The sequence below is a fragment of the Suncus etruscus genome, chromosome 1, assembly GCF_024139225.1.
Source record: "Suncus etruscus isolate mSunEtr1 chromosome 1, mSunEtr1.pri.cur, whole genome shotgun sequence".
NCBI lineage: Eukaryota > Metazoa > Chordata > Mammalia > Eulipotyphla > Soricidae > Suncus > Suncus etruscus.
The window spans coordinates 32,534,221-32,553,248 of NC_064848.1; the positions used below are offsets into that span (position 1 = coordinate 32,534,221).

The following is a 19,028-nucleotide window of genomic DNA, read 5'->3' on the forward strand; positions in this document are numbered from 1 at the left end:
ATGTAAGGATTGATAGAGGATGTTTTTTAATATGAAAGTTTTTATAAAGTACCTTATAGGTAATTATAAAATGTGTTTGGTTGGTTTATTTTTCAATTTGTACAATTATTATGGGTATTCCCCTGGCTGGTAAGCTCAGTCTAGTTTTAGTCTAATTTTAGTCAAACAATTGGAATGAAACACAAAAGCAAAATTGCTTTTACTTATTTCTAGCAGTAAATGATTTCTGTATAGAAATTCTATTTCCAACATAATAAGAATATACTTAACTTTTCTCTATGGAACATTTCTTCTTTTTTTTTTTTTTTTTTTTTTTTTTTTTTTTGGTTTTTGGGCCACACCCTGTGACGCTCAGGGGTTACTCCTGGCTATGCGCTCAGAAGTTGCTCCTGGCTTCTTGGGGGACCATATGGGACGCCGGGGGATCGAACCGCGGTCCGTCCTAGACTAGCGCAGGCAAGGCAGGCACCTTACCTTTAGCGCCACCGCCCGGCCCCGGAACATTTCTTCTTAAACATTTTTTTTTATTTTGGGGCCATACCTTGCTGTGCTCATGACTTAATCCTGGCTCTGTACTACTAAATTATCACTCTTGATGGGGCTTAGGGACCATATGGGGTGCTGGAGATCAAACCAGGGTCAACTGCTTGCAAGGCATGCACTCTACCTACTACACTATTGCTCTAGTTCTCTCTTTCCCAAACTGTATCTCTTTTGTTCATTGTGTTTTAGATCAGGCCCTCAATTCATTTATGATGCCATTGCTTTTATCAAATTTGAAAAGTAGAGGCTTAAATATTCTTGAATAGTGAAGTTTGGGTGTGTAGATATGAGCACATTTTAGGGAGGAAGAGGTCTGAGAGACTGAAGCCAATGTAAATGCAAATCAAGACCAAAGAGAGAAAAGGAGAGGCCGAGTGTAAGAGAAATAGTGCTGTACTTTCTGTTTGAGACTCTTGCCTATCACCCAAGGGCATCTGCACCCTGCCCTGTCCAGAATTTTATTATATAAATTAATTCAGGTAGTTGAATATTGGTTAAGTTAGATTGAGTACCATTTGACAGATGAGAAATTTAAAGCTTGGAACGGTTACTGGCAAGCCCATTTTCTTCTAGTCACAGTTTCTTTTAGTGGCAGTTACAGGATGGGAATCCCTTTTAATACCTGACTTCTAACCATGACTTAACCACTGCCTGTCTTTTACTATCGATAGCCTTCCCTTCCCTGTTGGCAAGGAAGATGGAACTGGGGACAGAGGAGATGGCAGCGCACCCTCAGCCCATCATAGAGCCCCATTTCCTCTAAAAGGAATCACCGAGCAGCAGAAAGAAGGTATCCGGATAGTGAAAAAAGTAATGATGTCTTTAGAAGGTGAAGATGGGCTGGATGAAATTTATTCTTTTAGGTAAGATGTGAAATGTGAAATTCCTTTAGGTAAGATGCCCAATCTTCTAATTCTTACTGTATTTTCTGGTGTATAAGATGACTTTTTTTTTTTTTTTTTTTTTTGGTTCACACCCGGCGCCACTCAGGGCTTACTCTTGGCTCTGCACTCAGTCCTCTGTTCAGATCGTATGGGACACAGAGGAGGTGCTTTGTCTCCCTCTAGCTGTCCTACTAATCACTGCACCCCAGCCAGCTGCTCTTGGAGGAGCCCCCTCTCCCTGCTCTCAATGTAAATCGCAATTAAAAAAGTCACAGTCACTCACTACAAATAACAAATGTAAAATGAGTATTGGCACTCCAAAGTCTAGCTTTATTAAACATGTACTGTTAACCTTGAGGATTCTACTCTTTTTCTCTTACGTTTTTTAATTTTTTAATTTGGTGTACGTTAAAAGAGAGGTATGGTGAATATAGCCCAAACTCTGTATTTTAAAAGTATTTTAAAAGTAGGGGGTTGTCTTATATACCCAGTCATCTTATATGCTGGAAAATACAGTATTTTAAGTTTGTGTGGCTGGCATGAAATTTCTTATTTGTATTCAGGACAGTCAATGTTTTTTAGTAACATACAGATAATAAGAGTTAATAGTTCAAAATGTGAAAAAAGTAATATGTTTCTTCATTATGCCTGAGATCCTTCTTTCTCACACACTTATCCTTCGAATTTTTAATTATAAGAAAGTAGTGGTGTCAGACCTGAGATATTTAATATTCTCCTGTGCTTTGATTTAAGGTTGGGAAGAAGTACATGATACTATATTGATTTAAAAATAAAAATGCTTCTCATGTTTTGGTCAGGCAAAAAAACTCAAATCTAAATACAACCCCCCACAAATAAGAATTTATTTATCCTACTAACTTTATGTGATTCTTCATGTATTTTACATTTCTTAAATCACTTTGTTTGCTCTGCACTCAGGATTCATTTCTAGTGGGCCCAGAGACAGTAATTAGTACAGGGAATTGAACATAGGTTGACTATGTAAGGAAAATGCCCTATCCTATATTTCTTGTCCCCGAAGAACCTTTTAACAATAAAGAAACTATCTTCCTTCACAACCATTCATTTAAAAACCATGAGAGTAACTTTCTCCTTTATGCATCTCTGTTTTGGACTGATATTGGAATATACTTATTTTGAGTAAAGAACTGGAGAAGGGTCTGAATATCATCTTGAATAGTATGTGTTTCAAGGGTGTAATTTGATAAGATTGGAAACAGTTCTTTTTCTTGGGGGGGGGTTGGGGCATACCCAGCGGTGCTCAGGGGTTACTCCTAATTCTATGCTTGGGTTGTTTTTGGTGGTGCTTGGGAGACCATATGGATTGTCGGGGATTGAACTTGGGTTGGCCACATGCAAGGCAAATGCCTTACTCACTCTGCTATCATTCTGACCCTAGAAAACAGTTCTTTGTCATGTAATATGACATGTATATTTTCACAGATAACATTACTTTGTTGTAATGGATATTATTTTAATCATGCACATTGAGAAAATCTATGATAGAACAAGAATGTCTTTATTTACACAGGTTGATCAGATCGGTGGATCCAGATTAGGCAAGCACCTGAAACCTTAGTCAAATCTCAGCAGGGCTCTAAAACCAGTTTTTGTAGTGCTTTACTGCAAAATTGTCATTACTTTGCTTCACACTCAAGCTATACAGAGGCACATACATCACAGCACCTCAGGAGTATGGTTAGGGTCATCCAAAGTACAAATATGTTGAACACCACGCTATGCCTGGGCACCTATTTCATGGTACCATATTATTATTACTACCGGGAGTTTTCTTAGCTCGGAACAGGGAGGGTCATTCTGAGTGCAGGCAAAGTGGACACCTTTAAAATTTTCCACCCACAAGCAGAACAATCTCCTTTACAATATGTTACAAATCAATTATAAAATCAAAGATACATATAATAAATTTTCATCATAACAACTTGATCCTTCTGAATATAGATATCCTTGAAAAATTAATTATACATAAATGAGAATTTGGGAAATTCGGTTATAGTTTCTCAGGGGGTAGTGAAGAAAATAATGAAGAATCTTGTTCAATAACATGTTTGTCATTATAATATTTGTATTACTGAATATATAATTCAATATATACTATATATACTTAATTATATATACAGTCTATAATGTATTATTGAATACAAAGTATTCCAAATTATTTTTGCTTTCAAGTTTTTATATATAGTGGGAGTATATATCTTCGCCTAATATCTTTACCATTTCATCATAAAGAAAAAACTATTTTCCTGTTCTATAACAAGGAAGAAAATTATTTTGTATTGTCCTAGCATTTTGAAGCTACTTTGCTTTTCTTGGTTGTTTTTGGGGCCAAATCCAGCAGTGCTCAGGGATTGTTCCTACTTGGTGCTCAGGAAACACTCCTCACAACACTCATGGGACTATATAGAGCTGGGGATTGAACCTCCTGCATGCATAGCATGTGTTCAGCATTATCTCCCTGGCTATTTCCCTGGCTAATGTTTACTTTGAAGTGCTCTTACTTTCTATCATGAGGATTTGCACCAGAACTTTCCTATTCATGATAACTATTATACTTATGTGGGTATTTAAATTCTTTAAGATAGGGGCCGGAGAGATAGCATGGAGGTAAGGCGTTTGCCTTTCATGCAGGGGGTCATCGGTTCAAATCCCGGAGCCCCATATGGTCCCCTGTGCCTGCCAGGAGCAATTTCTGAGCCTGGAGCCAGAAATAACCCCTGAGCACTGCCGGGTGTGACCCAAAAATCAAAAAAAAAAAAAAAAAAAAAAATTCTTTAAGATAAAATTTAAAAACATAGTTTTGTTTTTGTTTTTGGTTTTGGTTTTGGTTTTTGAGCCACACTCGGCGGTGCTCAGGGGTTACTCCTGGCTGTCTGCTCAGAAATAGTTCCTGGCAGGCACGGGGAACCATATGGGACACCGGGATTCGAACCAACCACCTTAGGTCCTGGATCAGCTGCTTGCAAGGCAAACACCACTGTGCTATCTCTCCGGGCCCACATAGTTTCTTAGTTATACTTTTTTTTTGCCGCTTTATCAGCAGCCATAGTTAAAAGTAGAATATTTCAGCACTGGAGATAGAGCATGGAGGTAGGATGTTTGTCTTGCTTGCAGAAGGACGGTGGTTCAAATCCCGGCATCCCATATGGTCCCCTGAACCTGCCAGGAGCGATTTCTGAGCATAGAGCCAGGAGTAACCTTTGAGTGCTGCCAGGTGTGACCCAAACCACACCCCCCCCCCCAAAAAAAAAGTAGAATATTGCATCATTGCAAAAAATCACACTGAGCAGTGCCTTGCTAGAATTTCCTCATCCAGAAAATAGTTGAGTTTAACTTTGACTTGGGGAGGTTCAGAGCTGTTGCAGAACTGATTTAGTTCTTTGATGTTTCAGAGGTTGCTTTTAACTCCCTCTAGATCAGAATCCAAAGCTCGGGTTAGTTTTAGACATGACTCAATTGGACTGAAAATGCCCTAGAAGTCAGCTTAGATCTGTCTCAAACACATTCATTCCCTCCAAGAAATCCCAAACCATGGTGCTACCATAGTTTTGGAAAACTGTGTTCCATGTAAAATGCCTGTTCTAATTTATTTGCAAAGTATTTCTGAATTTATTTCGAAACATGAAGTCTCTTTGAGACCCTTCTCTGCCCATCATTGGATATCATCAGCTAATTCTCTTTCCCTCTTTATATTGTTGCTTTTTCTCTATGCTTGTATGACAATTATTTTTATTTTAATGATAACCACAAATTGTACCTCTCTCCTATAGTATTCTGTGTTGTGAAGAGCACAGAGAAAAGGTAAAATAGAATTGATTTTCACTTACGTTCAAATGAAATAAATAACCTTTTACGGTATGTTGGCTACTTCCCTAATTCCTAATAAGAAACTTTGTATCTACTTTACCTTAAGACTACACAGGAACTGCTTGTTTAACACTGTCACCGGGCATATCCCTGGCTTTTATTTAAAAGAACTGGAATTAGCTATTGAATTGTCAGGCCATGAATAGTGATAGTAGAGGATGGTTCCCATACTTAGATAAATTCAATTAGTTTTTCGATCTTTCTCCAGCCGTGTTCCCTTTCCTAACATGCTTCCTTCTCATGTCCCCCTGTTTTACCAGTTAACCTCTGATTTTCATATGTGACTTCCTTGGAATATCCTGGGGGCTTTGCAGTTGAGAAATGCTGTCTTGGAACCAGGGCTCTCCAATTGCATGGTTTTTAGTGAGTTGGTGAACTGTTTACAATGATGATACATGATCACTTGTGAATGTGCTTTTTTATCAGATCCTCAAAATTTCTTCAGTTCTGAAAAAGATGTTAAGTACATCTGAGTTGTTGGCTGAGTTGAAGGAAAAGATTGAATAGGGGAAGGTTGTGATGTTCATTTTCACCTGACAGCAGAGTAATTTAACTCCCTTTTCTGACACCAATTCACTTGTATTCTGGCTGTCTCCCAACCTGTGGTTGTCATTTTCCTGCCATCCTCGCTATTTGACTCTTTTATGATCAACAACAGCTCACTTATTCTAGAAAACTGAACAGTGTTCAGCCAAGTTAACATTTAAAAATTGTTGTTTTGTTTTACATTTTTCTTAAGTGAAAGTCTGAGACAGCTGTGTGTCTTTAAGAAAATTGAGAGGCGCCCCATGCCCTGGCCCTGTCAACTAACCATTGGCTCCACGTTATCCATAAAGATTGTGGCTTATAAATCGGTAAGTGGTATCTACACATTTTTCAAAGAAGTATTACCAGGCAGACAAATATACTTATATTTGGAACTGACAATTCATGTGTGGGTTATTCAGCATCATAATTACTGCTTCTCTTAACTGCTCTCTTGTTCATTTAATGTCTATTTAGCTTTTATGTAAAAGGCTTGCTAGGAGAGGAAGTTTTAAGATGTGTCTTTAATAGAGTTGATTTCCTTCTCTTTCTCTTCTCTTAGTAATTAGTTGTTAGTCAGAAATTTCAGGCCTTTGTCTCTTTTGCTTGCTCGCTCTCTCTTAAAAAAGTAAAATGCTTTAGGTTATACCATTGTAGTATAAGAGTTGAATTACAATATTCACCAGAATTAATAAGTTTAGAATTTTGTAAACTAAAGCTAATTCACTTATTGCAGTAACAGCATTTGTGAAATATGAAAATTGATTGCTAACATGAAATTTTTTTTGTACATAGAGTTGTATATAATAGTCTATACTCTATACACTGTGAAATGGGTTGTTTTTGTCTTTGATGGAATCTCATTTTAAGCATGAGTTTTATCCTTGCCTCCACATGCCTTTTTTTTTTTAACTTTTATTTTATTGAAACCATTGTGATCTACAAAGTCCTTCATTGTTGAATTTCAGTGAATCGGGGCCATTTCCACCCCCAGTATCAACCTCTCTTCACCAATGAAGCTAGAGTTCATCCTGTACCACCACCCTTTTCTTCCATCCTGCCAGTTTAACAGTCCCATTTTAAGTTTAGATTGTTAAAGTATAGGTCTCTTGATTCTGTTGTAAATGACTTTGACTTGGATATTTAGTTCTGACCTAATTTTTTACTTCACCAATGCTTCTAAGATCATTTGGCCCTTGCTCCCATTCTTTCTTTTTTCCTTTCTTTTTAGTTTTATAAAAAGTGCAGAAATAGGGGCCAGAGAGATAGCACAGCAGTAGGGCGTTTGCCTTGCAAGCAGCCAACCCAGGACCGATGGTGGTTCAAATCCTGGCATCCCATATGGTCCCCATGCCTGCCTGGAGTGATTTCTGAGCACGGAGCCAAGAGTAACCCCTGAGCACTGTCAGGTGTGACCCCAAAATCAGAAAAAAAAAATGCAGAAATATGTGGTAAAACAAAGTAATCTGTGTTTCAAGGTTTTATGAAAAAGGCGGGAGCTCCTTTTTAAAAGATAAGAAATTAAAAAAAAAAAAAAGAAAACAATGAAAAAAGTGTAAGGAGTGCAGGTTTTTTTTTTTGTTGTTGTTGTTTTGTTTTGTTTTTTGCATAGGCACAGTTGGGGAAAATAGAAAGGAAAAGCCTTTAGTCTAAAAACAGGAATACCCTACCCATGAAGCATCCTGCCATAACATCAACTAGAGGCCCCGGGCATACTAAATTGTCTAACCCCAAAGTTTTTCTGTGTGCTCTTAGTAAAAGTTCTTTATCATGGTTATTGCAGTCAGATTTCTGTAGTTAGAGATACTAGTTTTTACACAGATCCTATCTTGAAGTCAGGGAGGGTGTCACGGAGTATCTTCTGGTTTCATCTCACCATTAGGTGGCAATGCAGGGAACCCTGCTCTGAAAGCAAGTTGTTGCTGTTTCCAAGTCATCAGGGTGTCAAAGGAACCCACTCTAGAGCAAGTGGGTGCTAGAGCCAAATTAGGGTCTACCCCAGTAGAAATCTGATTTCTGGTGCTGGTGCAGGAAACCATGCTGGTTCCATGGATGGGATCCAAGGTTCAGGTTTGAATGGCCATTGTCCAATCATCTGAAGCCTAAGCCAAGTCACTGTGACAAATGTTCAGGGTAAAAGGCCCCGCTGCAATATAAATTTGTGAGTTCCTACCCCTATTAGATAAGAACTTGTTTCCATGCGTAAGATTTCCCCATTGTAAGGATCCTTTGCAAAAAGGAACAATGCCACATGATACTACTGATGCATACGGGGGTAAAAATAACAAGCTAAACAATCCCTATAATCTTGTTCTAACATGAACTCAGAAATGAAGAGAGGCTTATCTATTAGAATTTCCTCCTAAACAAACAAACAAAAAAAGAAATGGGGAAAACTACCTCTGCATAAGGAAATACACAATAAGAATTAACCTATTAAGAAAGTACATCTAAAGAGATATAGGAAGGAAATATACATACCCTCTTAAAGTCTTTTGAAAGAGTCCAGGGGGGTGGGCAGATGAAATCTGGAGCACAGCTTTAGCCTATGACATGGTCTTGTGGAGTCTGAAAAATGGCTCCCAGCAGTCACATATCAGGAAATGTCTTGGAACTGGGGGGTTCTCAAAAACCAAATATGATAGCGAGCAACAGTCCACAGAGAAGGGAGGTGGGAGAAAAGGGACCACCAAGAGCAAATTAGCAGCAGTTGTGGTGGTAGTTTCTTCTCAGGTTGAGGCAAGGTGGACTGGGGATCTGTCTTTTCATTTTGGGAGCTGGTTGGTAGCTGTTTGGGGATTGGGGGACCGTTCTGGTTCCTGAGGAGTTAAGAACTGAGTATAAAAAAGGTTAAATAGGTAGAAATAACAGATTGGGGGTGAGAAAGTGAAGGGATAGAAAAGGATTTGTAAAGAAGTAAGTGGGGGGTGGAGAGGAAGGGTTATACAGGGGAAAGGACAATATGCAATATAGTCCAGTAATGACTAACCTTTTTGAGCCTGAGTGCCCAAACTGCCACCCAAAACCAAAGAATTTCCTCAAAGTGCCAGCATGTTAATTAAACCTTAATAACAAGATTTTAGTATCTTAAAAACTCTATAAATTTTATAAATTTATTCATTGTGGACCTTCCCACATACCAGATGCAAGGCCTTCACGTGCCACAGCTGGCACGCGTGCTATAGGTTTGCCATATAGAGACATGTATATTACAGACAGATTTAGACATCGAGGTAGCCAACACACACACACACACACACACACACACACACACACACACACACACACACACACACTGAGGATCAATGGCTTGCAATCCATGGGTTGCAGTTGAACAGCTGATCCAGGTGGAATGGGTCAGAATACTTTGGCTTGCAATCCTTGGGTTGCAATTGAACAGCTGATCCAGGTGGAATGGGTCAGAATACTTAAAAAAATAAAAAGCCGGCAAGTCAAATGGAAAGGTTTTCCATTTTCTATGCAAATTATCATTGGTGAAGTAAATTATAAGTATAATTATATAAGTAAATTATAAGTATAATTATAAATAAGTAAATTATCATTTACTGAAGAAAGGCTTCCTGAGTTAGATTGTGTATAGAGCATTATTTTTTCTTTTGTTTTTTGGGCCACACCCGGTGATGCTCAGGGGTTACTTTCTGGCTATGCACTCAGAAATCACTCTTAGCTTGTGGGACCATATGGGATGCTGGGGAATTGAACCATGTTCCATCCTAGGTCAGTCATGTGCAAGGCAAACGCCCTATCATTGCGCCACCACTCCAGCCCCAAAAAACATAACTAATTTTTGAAGAGCTGAGAACATTATATGTAATAAAGAAGAAAATATAAGCTTTTGTGTTTCTCCTCTTCTACTTAGTTCTTTCTTTTCTCCTTGCTATACTCTGGGGTTATTGGTGTTTGGGACAACTACCATTTAGATCATTGAGTTGATTCGTGCAGTTATTCAAATACCACATATAAGGGATATCATTTTGTACTTATTGTTTTTCTGGCTTACTTCATTTAACATAATATCTTCTAGTTCCATCATGTTGGAGCAAATTGCATGATGGCGTCATCCTTACAGCTATGTAGCATTCCATTGTATATATGTACCGTATCTTCATGATCCACTCATCTGATGTTGGGCATCTAGGTTGATTCCAAGTTTTAGCTATTGTATATAGCTATGAATAGTATATACAACAATGAATAGTGGTGTGCATACATTCTTTTCTTTTGGGGGGGAATCACACCCTGTGATGCCCAGGGATTATACGCCTAGAAATCCTGGCTATGCGCTTAGAAATCACTCCTCACTTGGAGAACCATATGGGATGCCAGGGAATTAAACCTACGTCAGCTACATGCAAGGCAAATGCCCTACTGCTGTGCCACCACTCTGGCCTCACATTCTTTTAGATGAATGCTTTTCTGACCTGGGTATAGATACTCAAAAGGGGTATTGCTGAGTCATATGGCAGTTCAATTTTGAGTTTAGTGAGAACTCTTTGTTTTCCATAGGGATTGTATCAGGCAGCATTTCCATCAGCAATGGAAGAGACTTCTTTCTTATCACATCCTCACTAACAGATTGTTTCCAGTATTTTTGATATGTGCCATTGGTATAAGATATCTCATTGTTATATTGATTTTGGATTTCCCAAAGGATGGGTAATGATGAACATTTTTTTCATTTGTCTTTTGGCCCTCTGTTGGTCTTCCTCAGAGAAGTGCCTGTTCATTTTTGATAGGGTTTTTGGGTTTAGTGGAGTTAATCTTTGTGAGTTGTTTGTATATCCTAGATAACAACTTTTTATCTGATGTACTGAGTGCAAAAACATTCTGCCATTCAATTAGCTGCCTTATAATGTTAGTTTGTATTTCTTTTGCCATACAGAAACTTTTTAGTTTGATGTAGTTCCATTTATTTAGGTTTGATGCTATAGCTTTTGCCATTGGCATCCTATCATTGAAGACTTTTTTGAGGTGTAAGTCTTGTAGTGTTCTGCCTATACTTTCTTCAATGAACTTTATGGATTGAGTCTAATCTCAAGCTCTTTAATCTACTTTGAATTGACTTTTATGTAAGATGTGACATATGCCTCAATCTTTAATTTCTTACATATGTTATCCTGTTGTTCCAACACCATTTGTTGAAGAGACTGTCTTGTTCCATTTTATATTTTTGGCTCCTTTGTCAAATATTAGTTGACCATATGCTTGGGGGTTTGTCACTGGATATTCTTTTTTTCTTTTTTGGTTTTTTGGCCACACCTGGTGATGCTAAGGGGTTACTCTTGGCTATGCGCTCAGAAATCACTCCTGGCTTGGAGGACCATATGGGAATCTGGGGGATTGAACCACAGTCCGTCCTAGACTAGCATGTGCAAGGCAGATGCCTTATGGCTTTCACCACCACTCCGGCCCCTGGATATTCTATTCTGACCCATTGTCTGAAACACTGTTTTTGTTCCAATACCATGCTATTTTGATTACTGTGGCTTTGTAGTAGAGCTTCAAATTAGGTAATGAGATGCCTCCCAGATCCTTGTTTTTCAGTATTGATTTGGCTATCCTAAGTCTTTTATGGTTTCACACAAACTTTATAAATGATTGTTTTAAGTCCTTGAAGAATGTTGCCTGAATTTGAACAGGGATTACACAGAATCTATATAGTTTAGGTAAGATGGTCATTTTGATTATATTTATTCTACCAATCTATGAGCATGAAATGTTCTTCCATTTCCTTAGGTCTTCTTCAATTTGTTTCTGAAGTGTTTTGAAGTTTTCATAGTAAAGGTCTTTCACTTCTCTTGTTAGGTTGATTCCTTGGTATTTGATAATTTTGAACACTATTTTAAATGGGATAGATTCTTTGATCTCTTCCTCCTCTGAGTCATTATTTGTAGAGAGGAATGCAGCTATATTTTGTGTATTGACTTTGTAGCCGGCCACTTGACTGTATTGGCTTATTCTTTTCAGAAGCTTTTCTGTCGACTCTTTAGGGTCTTTCATGGATATCATCATTTCATCTGCAAATAGAGATAGTTTGACTTCTTTTCCGATTTGGATTTCTTTTTGTTTTGTTTTGTTTTTTTTGTTTGTTTGTTTTTTGGGTCACACCCAGCGGTGCTCAGGGGTTACTCCTGGCTGTCTGCTCAGAAATAGCTCCTGGCAGGCACAGGGGACCATATGGGACACCGGGATTTGAACCAACCACCTTTGGTCCTGGATCGGCTGCTTGCAAGGCAAACGCCGCTGTGCTATCTCTCCGGGCCCTGATTTGGATTTCTTTGATTTTCTTCTCTTGTTTGATTGCTATTGCTATGACTTCTAATACTATGTTGAATAAGAGTGGAAACAGTGGACATCCTTGCCTAGTGCCAGACCTTAGTGGAAATGCTTTCAGTTTTTCACTGCTAAGAATAACGTTGGCTGTGTGATTTTTATAGATAGCTGTTACTATCTTGAGGGTGGTTCCATTCATACCTATTTTGCTGAAGGTTTTCATCATGAATGAGTGTTGGATTTTGTTAAATGCTTACTCTGCATTGATTTATATGATCATGTTTTTTTAATCCTTTTACTGATATGGTGTATGATATTGATAGATTTGTATATATTGAACCATCCTTACATCCCTGGGATGAAATCCCTTAGTCATGATGTATAATATTTGATGTGTTGTTGGATTCAGTTTGCTAATATTTTGTTAAAGATTTTTGCACTCAGGTTCATTAGTGAGATTGGTCTGTAGTTTTTTTTTTCTCTTGGTGGTATCTTTTCAGCTTTGGGAATGAATGTGATATTAGCTTCATAGAAGGCATTAACATGCCTTCATAAAAGGCATTAACATCTTTTTGATGTTTTGGAATAATCTAAGGATCAATGGTAGTAATTCTTCTCTGAATACTTGATAAAATACCTGTAAATCCATCTGATTCTGGACTTTTATTTTTTATTTTTATTTTTTGGGGTTTTTTTGAGCCACACCCATTTGATGCTCAGGGGTTACTCCTGGCTGTGCGCTCAGAAATCGCTCCTGGCTTGGGGAGACCATATGGGACTCCGGGGGATTGAACTGCGGTCCGTCCTACACTAGTGCTTGCAAGGCAGACACCTTACCTCTAGCGCCACCTTCCCGGCCCCTGGACTTCTATTCTTGGGGGGTTTCTTAATTACTGTTTCAATTTCCTTACTTGTAATTGGCCTGTTTAGGTTTTCCACTTTCTTCTTAAGTATTGGGAGATGATATTTTTCCAGAAATTTGTCCATTTCTTCAAGGTTCTCTAGCTTAACGGAGTAAATTTTTTTTATAATAAGCTCTCATTGGGGCCGGCGAGGTGGTGCTAGAGGTAAGGTGTCTGCCTTGCAATCGCTAGCCAAGGAAGGACTTCAGTTCGATCCCCTGGCATCCCATATGGTCCCCCCAAGCCGGGGCAATTTCTGAGCACTTAGCTAGGAGTAACCCCTGAGCATCAAAATGGTGTGGCCCGAAAAATCAAAACAAACAAACAAACAAACAAAAGCTCTCATGATGTCTTGGATTTCTTGGGGTTCTGTTGTAATCTCTCCCTTTTCATTTCTTCCTTCTTTTTTTGGTTTTTGGGCCACACCCGGCAGTGCTCAGGGGTCACTTCTGGCTGTTTGCTCAGAAATAGCTCCTGGGAGGCACGGGGGACCATATGGGACACCGGGAGTCGAACCAACCACCTTTGGTCCTGGATCAGCTGCTTGCAAGGCAAACGCCGCTGTGCTATCTCTCCGGGCCCCCTTTTCATTTCTGATCCTATTTATTTGAGTATTTTCCTTCCTAACCTTACTTTTAAAGTATAAAATAAATGCAAGGACACATTTATATAAAATTTATAAAGACAAGTTTTTCTATATTTATGTCCTTTGTGTGTACAGAAATTAGCTCCAACATACACACATATTCTCTCTCTCTCTCTCTCTCTCTCTCTCTCTCTCTCTCTCTCTCTCTCTCTCTCTCTCTCTCTCTTCATGAGAAGCTTGGACTTAACCTTTTTATTTTGGGCTCCATTAAGGCCTAGAGTAGTATTCCTGAGAATGTGAATATCTCCTCTTTTTTCTAGTTACCTTCTCAATCAAGACTTTTAAGTTGATTTGACCCTTTCCAGCTTTCCAGTAGACTTCTCTTCATTTATACTCTGTCAGAAAGCAGATAACAAAATATGTGATCCTCTTTTATATAATGTATCCTAGAATCATGTTTAGCAAGTATATTTAGATGCACTAATATATACTAATATTTGTTAGATAGATTATTCTGGGGGAAGGGAATGAAATGTAGAGAGTGTTTTGAAATTAACTAAAAACTCTACACTAGATAATAGCAAACAAAATAATTTACGTAATCAATTGTTTTCTGTAAATTAAAGTATTTCGTTTTATATTGGTTGGAATCCTAACTTTCCTTGTTTTTCCTTTATTTTTCTTTTGTAAATAAGATTATACAGGAGAGAGTTAAAAAGTCTTGGACAGCTGTGGATGCAAGAACTCTGAAGAAAGAAGATATACAAAAGGAAACAGTTTATTGCTTGAATGATGATGATGAAACAGAAATTATGAAAGAAGATATTATTCAAGGTATGTTATGTCAGGGAAAGTTTTCAGTTTGCCTCTAAGATTTTCTTCAAAGTAATAGGAGACAGACTTGGATTTGTAATACTCTTTGTTAGTTTTTTTTTTTTTTCTACACCTGGTGACACTCAGGTTACTCCTGGCTCTGTGCTCATGGGACATATGGGATGCTGGGGATCAACCCCAGGTCCATTCTGGTTCTCTGTGTGCAAGGCAAACACCTTACCCACAGTGCTATCACTCCAGCCCCTGTAATGCTACTTGTTTAGGGACTTTTCTGAGTTCTATTCAATCTTTTCCTTCAATTTAGCCAACAGAACTATTTCTTTGAGGGATCACAATAAACTAGGTTCTTGAACCACCATCTTCTGTTTCTTAAAAAATTGAGTTTCATGAGCACACTTAGTTATTCCACTTCTAAGTTACAAATGTTCAAGTGATAGACCTCAGTGCTTACCTTTTTTTCCTTTCAAATGTAATATGTTAGAGAATGCTTATATTAATAAGTGTAAGCAAATTTATTTTTAAAATAACTATATAATAAATAAAAATAAAAAAGAAAATGAAAGAGAAGAAAGGTAAAAAAAAAAGGAAAGAAAAATACAGTAGCAAGCACATTTGTGAAATTTATTATATCTTCAATAAATCCATTAATACAATGGCAGAAGGCTTAGTAAGCCCTTGTTATTAGCTTTCCATTCTGTTAAATTGGTGTGTTCCTATAGGGATGGCAGCATCAAATAAGCGAAGTTGTTCAGAAATTCAAAGCACTATAATGGATACTATGACTTTTAGGAGCATGTACTCAGCTGCCAGGCCTCCTGAAAGAAGGAAGATACAGGGGGTGGGAGCCTACCCTAAGCATCAATAAGCCCTTGTGATATCAATGTACCTGATGTTTGGTCAGATTGGTGTCCCCAAAAGGAATTGTAGAATGTCAGTGATGAGGCAGGGCCATATAGATCAGGTGATAGAGGCAGCAGGTGTGGACTATGTGTAGAATATAATATGTGTTCTATAATCTATACTTTAAATTATTATTATACTTAGAATCTATATAAATACACTTCAGTAATATTGGGTTGTTAAAGAATATGAAGTTTGGAGTCAGGCCTGAATAATCCTAGTTCTATCCCTTGCTACCCATTTTTTGCTACATAAATGACACACCCAAAGCTAAAAGAAAGCTTAAGTAAAGTCCAGGAAATTAGTGGGCCTTCCTGGGGATATCATAAATAGTTTAGTATATTGAGCAAATGCAAATGCAGATTAGCTCTCCAGGGCAGTATCTAATAGATGCCCTGTATTTTATCATTCAATCTTGATAGCAAAGTAATAATCAGGCTTTGTGTCATTTCCACTTTATAGATACCATAATAGTTTCAGTCTGGAACACAGAAATGCTTAAGTCATTAATCTTCCAACCAGCAGAACTTGAACCCACAGTGCCATACTTCAGCCTTTGTCTGTTCAAAATGCTCTGTGCTAGGACGGGTTTTGAATGATAGTTTCAAGAGTTTATGGTTTTTTAAATTTATTTATTGGATTTTGGGCCACACCCAGTGGCATTCAGGTGTTACTCCTAGTTCTGTGCTCAGAAATCACTCCATGCAGGCTCAGGGGACCATATGGGAATCAAACCTGGGTCTGTCCCAAGTCAGCCACATGTAAGGCAAATGTCCTACCGTTGTGCTGTCTCTCCAGCCCCTTATGGTTCATTTTAAAAACAAAACAAAGATGTTGAGAACTAAGTCTACCATGGAATGGGTATGGGGAGAGGATTGGGTTGAGGTGGATAGAAGAAAGTGGACACTGTAGGAGGGTTGGGGTTGGAACATTATATGCATGAGTCCCTGTCATTAGCAGCATTTGCAAATTATGATGCAAGGAAGCAGGAAAGGAGGAAGGGAGGGAGGGAGGAAGGAAGGAGATAGGAAGGAAAGAGGGAGGGGGGAGCAAGGAAGAGTGGAAGGAAGGGGAAGGAAAGAAGGGAGGGAGGGAGGGAGGAAGGGAAGGAAGGAAGGAAGGAAGAGCTAAAGATAAGGATGCTGTTTGTTTGATGATTTATTCTAGGCCAAAAAGATCATTTATGTTGGAGTATAGAGAGGGCAGTGTTAACCATGTGAGTTTCAAGACGATACATAGATTTGCAGTGTTTCTCTCTTAATTTTTTTGCATTTACCCACCACTTCCTGCTCTCTGTTCTCCCTTATAAATCAAATTCTCTTTCTTAGTAGTACAGATGGACAGTTTGTTATATATTATAGTCTATTCCGTACCTTTTGCCATAAATATAACAGTTGCTGACTTGCTCTTTAAATGAGTTAACCAAAAATGCACAGCATTTGTTAAGGGTTTTGTTTTTGGGCCACACCTGGCATTGTTCAGAGCTTATTCCTGGGTTTGAGCTCAAAGATCATTCCTAGTGAAGCTCTGTAGACAATATGTGGTGCTGGGAATTGAACCTGGGGTGCATGGGTACAATGCAAGCATCTAACCTGCACTACTATCTCTTTGGTATAGGATAGGTTTACTACAAATTTCAGGTTACTATTATAATATTATATTATATCAGTATACTATTATATTTAAGTTTATGAAAAGAAAAAGTTATAAAATACTTGGTTTAGATACTGCAGCTAATCATTTGCCATGCATTTCTTTATCTCCTTTATTGTTGAAATTTTTACAAAAAGACTCAAAAGTAAGAAATGTTTATTTTTAATCAAATGCTTGATGTCACCAGGTAAACCCTGGATCATATGCTTTTATCCAAACATACAAATTTTCTTCTCTTTTACTTTCTTTTGTTTTGGAGTACTTCTGGCACAGTGTGCAGGGAAACATGCCAGTGATGCACTCAGCTTGTTGATCCATGTCTCTGACCTGGCCACACACTCAAGTTTCTGGTTTCTTTTTTTTTTTATTATTTTTATTTTCATTTTTGGGTCACACCCGTTAGTGCTCAGGAGTTACCCCTGGCTCTGTGCTCAGAAATTGCCCTTGGCAGGCTCAGAGGACCATGTGGGATGCTGCGAATTGAACCGGGGTCTATCCTACATTGGCTGCATATAAGGCAAACACCTTATCACTGTGCTATTGTTCCGGCTCCCACACTCAGGTTTCTTGGAGCAAAAATGCATGTGCTTTTGCTTTCCACTTACTCAGGTCAGAATCCATGGATTTTGATGATCTTTTTGTCATCAAATGAAGTGGCATGGAATAATTTAGATTAGCTATAGGACAGCATTGGTGGTTTATGTTTTTTAAAGCAGCCAAGAGTCTATTTTTGTATGAATAACCTAAGGAATTTAAAAAAAATCACCTGTTCTAATAACAAAATGTGGTTTAAATGCAGAAAAACTTCCAATTTATTAATGTAATGTTTCTAAATAGGAGATTTTTGGCTTCTTCCATTAGTCATTTATATATCTCTAGCATTTCTTTTTGCAAATATTTTGTTATGAACATTTCCTATGGGTAGTATTCCTCTGTGGGTCTCCAGGCTTCAGAATGAATGTGTTTTGGTTATTTTGTATACAAATCACGTTTGAACTTTAGTCAACTGGGGTTTATCTTTGGAGGATAACTAGTACAGTGTATTTTCCATGTTCTTCTAGGCCGGCTAATCTTTAAGGTAACTAGATTGCAGAAGATGCTACTTAAAAATTGTAATTAGATCTTAATCATCTCTGTAGTGTATATGTTGTTTGTGTGTCTACCCCTTTTTCTTCATTGATCACAAGGGGCAGTAATTTGATTCCAGAGAATTATATATGGAGGCTTGATCTGGAGTGTGCATGTGTTGTTAATTGTATGTGTAAGGCTAATTTCAGCTTGAGGAAAATGAGGCCCGTATGCTTAACAGATGTTCTTCTCTTGTTCTCTAGGGTTCCGCTATGGGAGTGATATTATTCCTTTCTCTAAAGTGGATGAAGAGCAAATGAAATATAAATCAGAAGGGAAGTGTTTCTCTGTTTTGGGATTTTGCAGATCTTCTCAGGTACAGCAATTATTTTGTGAATCATAAAGTAAATGAGTTTCTGTCTCATTATTTGAGATTGTGTGTCTTTGTGGGTTTTTTATTTGTAAGATAAATTTATTTCACTTAGTTTTCCTAATATGTAGTTTGGGCATTAGTATTGCTGTCTTTGATCTTTGGGGGAAAATAACCCAACCCAAAATCTAGACTTAAAGAGACTGCTTCTTATGCCATAAGACCTTGCCTTGCATGCTTCCAACCTCAGTTTAATTTCTGATACTGAATATGGTCCTCTAAAAACACTATAATGGGAGTGTTTTAGAGGAATAAAAGTCATGCTTGAATCCTGGCATCCCATATGGTCAGTGTGTACTCTGCTCACGGTAGTACACTCTGCTCAAGGGCATCTCTGGCGGTGCATATGCAGTGGCAGGGATTGAACAGGGGTTTGCCTCAAGTAAGGCCAGCCCAGCATATATCTCTCCAAATTGAGGCTAATTCTTTTTAAGCTACAGTTACTGTGCAAGTACTCAGTTTCTTGACTTTTGAAGTGTGAGGGCATAGAAAATATCTGA

General features: G+C 38.1%; 1 protein-coding gene across 1 annotated transcript in view; it reads left to right on the forward strand.

Moving 5' to 3' along the window:
* The window catches only part of XRCC5 (X-ray repair cross complementing 5), a 134,233-nt gene that overhangs the window by 17,284 nt on the left and 97,921 nt on the right, over positions 1–19,028 (forward strand). The window contains exons 6-9 of the mRNA XM_049770326.1: positions 1,215–1,406; positions 6,076–6,190; positions 14,339–14,477; positions 18,362–18,474. Coding sequence (XP_049626283.1) covers positions 1,215–1,406; positions 6,076–6,190; positions 14,339–14,477; positions 18,362–18,474 — 559 coding nt within the window. The remainder of the gene's footprint in view (positions 1–1,214; positions 1,407–6,075; positions 6,191–14,338; positions 14,478–18,361; positions 18,475–19,028) is intronic.